At 47.4% G+C, this 6,767-nt stretch overlaps 1 protein-coding gene and 1 long non-coding RNA gene across 7 annotated transcripts in view; one reads left to right on the top strand and one right to left on the bottom strand.

The window, feature by feature from the left end:
* Positions 1-860: 860 nt before the first annotated feature.
* The window catches only part of LOC126983557 (uncharacterized), a 19,005-nt gene continuing 13,098 nt past the window's right edge, over positions 861-6,767 (bottom strand). Inside the window, exons 2-3 of one of the 5 annotated variants that reach the window (XR_007735969.1) lie at positions 3,920-4,005; positions 861-977 (exon numbers count right to left, since the gene is read on the bottom strand). Coding sequence is in view for 2 of the 5 variants with exons in the window: in XM_050836350.1 (XP_050692307.1) it covers positions 4,274-4,537 (264 nt within the window). In the remaining 3 variants the exon portion in view is untranslated. The other 4 variants (XR_007735970.1, XR_007735968.1, XM_050836349.1 and 1 more) reach the window with 4 other exon arrangements.
* LOC126983559 (uncharacterized) overlaps positions 964-6,767 on the top strand; it is a 17,759-nt gene continuing 11,955 nt past the window's right edge. The window contains exons 1-2 of one of the 2 annotated variants that reach the window (XR_007735971.1): positions 964-1,092; positions 4,114-4,199. This is a non-coding gene — a long non-coding RNA (uncharacterized LOC126983559). Of the gene's footprint in view, positions 1,093-3,915; positions 4,035-4,113; positions 4,200-6,767 lie in introns of those variants that run through there. The other variant, XR_007735972.1, reaches the window with a different exon arrangement.

The following is a 6,767-nucleotide window of genomic DNA, read 5'->3' on the forward strand; positions in this document are numbered from 1 at the left end:
GGAACGAGCAGGGACTAAGCAGAGAGCAGGGCAAGCAGGCAACGGATGAGATATGGAAAGAAATTAAGGTATGAAAGGTGGAAAGAATAGGAGGAGGAAAAGAAATATAACAGGGTAGGTTGTTCTTGTTCTTGTTCTTGTTCTTTTTCTTGTTCTTGTCCTTCTTTCTTGTTCTTGTTCTTGTTCTTCTTTCTTGTTCTTGCTCTTTCTTGTTCTTGTTCTTTTTATTGTTCTTGTTCTTTTTCTTGTTCTTGTTTTTCTTTCTTGTTCTTGTTCTTTTCTTTTTTGTTCTTGTTCTTGTTCTTCTTTCTTGTTCTTCTTCTTCTTTCTTGTTCTTGTTCTTCTTTCTTGTTCTTGTTCTTCTTTCTTGTTCTTCTTGTTCTTTGTTGTTCTTGTTCTTCTTTCTTGTTCTTCTTGTTCTTTGTTGTTCTTTTTCTTCTTTCTTGTTCTTCTTCTTTCATTTTCTTCTTTCTTGTTCTTTTTTTCTTTTTTCTTGTTCTTCTTCTTTTTCTTCTTTCTTGTTCTTCTTCTTTCTTTTTCTTCTTTCTTGTTCTTCTTCTTTCTTTTTCTTCTTTCTTGTTCTTCTTGTTCTTCTTCTTTCTTTTTCTTCTTTCTTGTTCTTCTTTCTTGTTCATCTTCTTTATGCCTTGTATTGAGTCTTGTGTCATATCTTGTGTCTTGTGTTGTGTTCTGTGTGTTGAGGGGTGTTTTGTTGTGTCTGAAAACCTTCTCTTCCTGGGGAGAGGGAAGGGTAGGTGTGTGTCGTGTGTTGTGTTCTGTGTGTTGCGTGGTGTGGTGTAGTCGTTGAAAGCCTTCTCTTCCTGGGGAGAGGGAAGGGGAGGTGTGTGTTGTGTTCTGTGTGTTGCGTGGTGTGGTGTGGTCGTTGAAAGCCTTCTCTTCCTGGGGAGAGGGAAGGGGAGGTGTGTGTTGTGTGCTGTCTTCTGTGTGTTGCGTGGTGTGGTGTGGTCGTTGAAAGCCTTCCCTTCCTGGGGAGAGGGAAGGGGAGGTGTGTGTTGTATGTTGTGTTCTGTGTATTCCGTGGTGTGGTGTGGTTGTTGAAAGCCTTCTCTTCCTGGGGAGAGGGAAGGGGAGGTGTGTGTTGTATGTTGTGTTCTGTGTGTTGCGTGGTGTGGTGTGGTCGTTGAAAGCCTTCTCTTCCTGGGGAGAGGGAAGGGGAGGTGTGTGTTGTGTGCTGTCTTCTGTGGTGTGTGGCGTGTGGTGTTGTCATCAGCTGTCCTAAACCTGCGGCGCCTCAACGAAAACAAGGTACAGCTGGAGGAGCAGAATCGCCGCGAGCAACACCAGCCACCACCGTGACTCGGCAGCGCAGGCACACTGGCAGCCCTGGTGCGGGATGGGAAGGTCACCGATGGGAGTCGGGAGTTTCAGGGGGCCGGGCGGCTTGGGGTACGGGTAAGGCCGGAACTTTTCCCCGATGCGTTCCTTCGGCTGGATCACCAGCTTGCCGCGCCCATCGTCATGTTCCCGCCACCAGTCCAAAGAGTCGTAACTGACCTTCTTCCCTGCATTCTTGCGCCGCCGCCGGGAGAGAGCGGCTCTCATGGCGTCTTTCAGCCGCCAGATGCGTGGGGTGCGCTTCCAGGACTTGCTCAGCGGCTGCCGGTCCTTCGCAAGTAGTCTGGCGTATTTCAAGAGAACTCCCCGGGACAGAGAGTCTCCGGGCACGTTCTGCTGCACCTTGGCGAGGAGGAAGACGACGAAGGCCAGGAGATTCACGGTTATCATGATGATGGCCAGAAGCTTCTTCTCAAAGAGGCTTTGTTCGGCTCGGGCCTCGGCCATGTGCTCCTGGAGGCAGGCCAGATGCCTCCTCGTGTACCACCAGGCATAACCGGCCGGGGGCAGCCCGCACTCTTTCAGGGGGTCCCGGGGTGCGGCAGGCCTCAGCGGCCCCAGCCAGTTCATCGCGGCCACCAGAGCTCGGAGTCGCCCCAACGCCGTGGTTTGGGGACCCTCGGCCTCCCAGCTCTGTACCAGCGCCTCAGCATCGTGGTGGATGTGCTGCAGATGCGCCACGGTAAACAGGAGGACGCCGGTGGCGACGGCACACACGATTCCCAGCACGGTCTTGGTCACCATCTTGGGCTGGCCGGACTTAGAAAAGTAGAAGAAGAACAGAAAGGTAAAAGAAATAGAAAAAAATGGGAAAGAAGCAAAAGGGAGAAAGGATGAAAGGAGGCAACTTTTGTTTACTATAAGCCGCCGCACACCAGACGCTACGCGAGCTATGCTTCCCGTGTCCTTGACTTGCCGTTGTGGCCACTCAGTCAGGCGCCGCAGAGCAGAAGTTACTCTACGTACGCCGTGCGCTATGTGACGAGGCCACACAGATTGGCTGAGGAGCGATTTTTTCCATCCTCGGTCACACTAGCTCGGTGGAGGAGGACACTTTCTTCTCAGTCTGATGCTTGATGTGGAGAGTCTAGGAGAGTCGCGCCACCTGTCAAGGCTGCCACACTGTCTCTCCCGTGATGTTACACACGAGGCAGACACAGCTAAAGATGGAGGAACTTATTGAAGAGGTGAGGAAGTACCCGAACGATTAGAGGAGTATAATGATCTTCAAGAAAAGACAACTGTTGGTAACGAGTCTCACAAAACCTGCACACAGACACGTGTGTCACCGTTCAGTACTGCGTGCTAATTAAGTGGCTCCAGGTGTACACAGCAACTAAGCACATGTATTTCAATCGGTGACATATTTATGGATATAACTGAATTCATATGCTGGCAACATAATCATTGATCGCTTCCTCTCTCTCTCTCTCTCTCTCTCTCTCTGATTTGGTTGTATGTTTAATCCTTTTACCAGTAGTAGTAGTAGTAGTAGTAGTAGTAGTAGTAGTAGTAAAGTCGGTTCTACCAATACTACTTATATACTACGAAGAACAAGAATAAAAAGAAAAGAACAAAAAAAATGAAGAACAAGAAAGATGAAGACAATAAAAATAAAATAAAACAAAAACAGGAATAACAACAACAACAACCTGGCTGAATAGATCCTTTAATTTAGTATTTTAGTATGCTGTAAATAACACTGCGGCAAGTCGGGGAGGCAGTCTGAGGAGGCGGAAAACTAGAATAGATAGGAAGGATAACATCAGATTTAAATAGAACACGAATGAAAGAATGAGTAGAAGGGTGACAAGCCATGGAACGAGCAGGGACTAAGCAGAGAGCAGGGCAAGCAGGAAACGGATGAGATATGGAAGGGAATTAAGGTATGAAAGTTGGAAAGAATAGGAGGAGGAAAAGAAATATAACAGGGTAGGTTGTTCTTGTTCTTGGTCTTTTTCTTTTCTTGTTCTTGTTCTTTCTTGTTCTTGTTCTTCTTTCTTGTTCTTGTTCTTTATCTCCCATTCTTTCTTGTTCTTGTTCTTTTTATTGTTCTTGTTCTTTTTCTTGTTCTTGTTTTTCTTTCTTGTTCTTGTTCTTTTCTTGTTTGTTCTTGTTCTTGTTCTTCTTTCTTGTTCTTCTTCTTCTTTCTTGTTCTTGTTCTTCTTTCTTGTTCTTGTTCTTCTTTCTTGTTCTTTTTCTTCTTTCTTGTTCTTCTTGTTCTTTGTTGATCTTGTTCTTCTTTCTTGTTCTTCTTGTTCTTTGTTGTTCTTTTTCTTCTTTCTTGTTCTTCTTCTTTCATTTTCTTCTTTCTTGTTCTTTTTTCTTTTTCTTGTTCTTCTTTCTTTTTCTTCTTTCTTGTTCTTCTTCTTTCTTTTTCTTCTTTCTTTTTCTTCTTTCTTGTTCTTCTTCTTTCTTTTTCTTCTTTCTTGTTCTTGTTCTTCTTTCTTGTTCTTCTTCTTTCTTGTTCATCTTCTTTTTGCCTTGTCTTGAGTCTTGTGTCATGTCTTGTGTCTTGTGTTGTGTTCTGTGTGTTGAGGGGTGTTTTGTTGTGTTTGAAAACCTTCTCTTCCTGGGGAGAGGGAAGGGGAGGTGTGTGTCGTGTGTTGTGTTCTGTGTGTTGCGTGGTGTGGTGTAGTCGTTGAAAGCCTTCTCTTCCTGGGGAGAGGGAAGGGGAGGTGTGTGTTGTGTTCTGTGTGTTGCGTGGTGTGGTGTGGTCGTTGAAAGCCTTCCCTTCCTGGGGGGAGGGAAGGGGAGGTGTGTGTTGTATGTTGTGTTCTGTGTATTCCGTGGTGTGGTGTGGTCGTTGAAAGCCTTCTCTTCCTGGGGAGAGGGAAGGGGAGGTGTGTGTTGTGTGCTGTCTTCTGTGGTGTGTGGCGTGTGGTGTTGTCCTCAGCTGTCCTCAGCCTGCGGCGCCTCAACGAAAACATAGATGCAGCTGGAGGAGCAGAGTCGCCGCGAGCAACACCAGCCACCACCGTGACTCGGCAGCGCAGGCACACTGGCAGCCCTGGTGCGGGAAGGGAAGGTCACCGATGGGAGTCGGGAGTTTCAGGGGGCCGGGCGGCTTGGGGTACGGGTAAGGCCGGAACTTTTCCCCGATGCGTTCCTTCGGCTGGATCACCAGCTTGCCGCGCCCATCGTCATGTTCCCGCCACCAGTCCAAAGAGTCGTAACTGACCTTCTTCCCTGCATTCTTGCGCCGCCGCCGGGAGAGAGCGGCTCTCATGGCGTCTTTCAGCCGCCAGACGCGTGGGGTGCGCTTCCAGGACTTGCTCAGCGGCTGCCGGTCCTTCGCAAGTAGTCTGGCGTATTTCAAGAGAACTCCCCGGGACAGAGAAACTCCGGGCACGTTCTGCTGCACCTTGGCGAGGAGGAAGACGACGAAGGCCAGGAGATTCACGGTTATCATGATGATGGCCAGAAGCTTCTTCTCAAAGAGGCTTTGTTCGGCTCGGGCCTCGGCCATGTGCTCCTGGAGGCAGGCCAGATGCCTCCTCGTGTACAACCAGGCATAACCGGCTGGGGGCAGCCCGCACTCTTTCAGGGGGTCCAGCGGTGCGGCAGGCCTCAGCGGCCCCAGCCAGTTCATCGCGGCCACCACAGCTCGGAGTCGCCCCAACGCCGTGGTTTGGGGACCCTCGGCCTCCCAGCTCTGCACCAGCGCCTCAACATCGTGGTGGATGCGCAGCAGATGCGCCACGGTAAACAGGAGGACGCCGGTGGCGACGGCACACACGATTCCCAGCACGGTCTTGGTCACCATCTTGGGCTGGCCGGACTTAGAAAAGTAGAAGAAGAACAGAAAGGTAAAAGAAATAGAAAAAAAATGGGAAAGAAGCAAAAGGGAGAAAGGATGAAAGGAGGCAACTTTTGTTTACTATAAGCCGCCGCACACCAGACGCTACGCGAGCTATGCTTCCCGTGTCCTTGACTTGCCGTTGTGGCCACTCAGTCAGGCGCCGCAGAGCAGGAGTTACTCTACGTACGCCGTGCGCTATGTGACGAGGCCACACAGATTGGCTGAGGTCACACTTGCTCGGTGGAGGAGGACACTTTCTTCTCAGTCTGATGCTTGATGTGGAGAGTCTAGGAGAGTCGCGCCACCTGTCAAGGCTGCCACACTGTCTCTCCCGTGATGTTACACACGAGGCAGACACAGCTAAAGATGGAGGAACTTACTGAAGAGGTGAGGAAGTACCCGAACGATTAGAGGAGTATAATGATCTTCAAGAAAAGACAACTGTTGGTAACGAGTCTCACAAAACCTGCACACAGACACGTGTGTCACCGTTCAGTACTGCGTGCTAATTAAGTGGCTCCAGGTGTACACAGCAACTAAGCACATGTATTTCAATCGGTGACATATTTATGGATATAACTGAATTCATATGCAGGCAACATAATCATTGATCGCTTCCTCTCTCTCTCTCTCTCTCTCTCTCTCTGATTTGGTGGTATGTTTAATCCTTTTACCAGTAGTAGTAGTAGTAGTAGTAGTAGTAGTAGTAGTAGTAAAGTCGGTTCTACCAATACTACTTCTATACTACGAAGAACAAGAATAAGAAGAAAAGAACAAAAAAACTGAAGAACAAGAAAGATGAAAACACTAAAAATAAAATAAAACAAAAACAGGAATAACAACAACAACCAGGCTGAATAGATCCTTTAATTTAGTATTTTAGTATGCTGTAAATAACACTGCGGCAAGTCGGGGAGGCAGTCTGAGGAGGCGGAAAACTAGAACAGATAGAAAGGATAACATCAGATTTAAATAGAACACGAATGAAAGAATGAGTAGAAGGGTGACAAGCTATGGAACGAGCAGGGACTAAGCAGAGAGCAGGGCAAGCAGGAAACGGATGAGATATGGAAGGGAATTAAGGTATGAAAGTTGGAAAGAATAGGGGGAGGGAAGAGAAAGGTTGACCGATTTATATAGGACACGAATGAAAGAATAAGTAGAGGGGCGATAAACTATGGAACGAGCAGGGACTAAGCAGAGAGCAGGGCAAGCAGGAAACGGATGAGATATGGAAGGGAATTAAGGTATGAAAGTTGGAAGGAATAGGAGGAGGAAAAGAAATATAACACGGTAAGGAAGAAAGATGGATAGGAAGGGTGGTACGGAATGTGAGAATGGCCTAAGAAGAGATAGATAGATAGATAGATAGATAGATAGATAGATAGAGATAGATAGATATAGATAAATAGATAGATAAATACAGAAAGAGAAGGATATTTTGATGAGGTCTGTGTGTGTGTGTGTGTGTGTGTGTGTAAATTACTAACGCCATATAAGAGAGTCTACGTTTATTTTTCTTCCTCTTTTTTTTCTTACTCTTTTTCTTTCCTCTCGTTCTCCTCCATCACCTCCCTCCTCCTCCTCCTCCTCCTCCACTTCTTTAACC

Source organism: Eriocheir sinensis, chromosome 54 (genome assembly GCF_024679095.1).
Source record: "Eriocheir sinensis breed Jianghai 21 chromosome 54, ASM2467909v1, whole genome shotgun sequence".
Taxonomy (NCBI): domain Eukaryota; kingdom Metazoa; phylum Arthropoda; class Malacostraca; order Decapoda; family Varunidae; genus Eriocheir; species Eriocheir sinensis.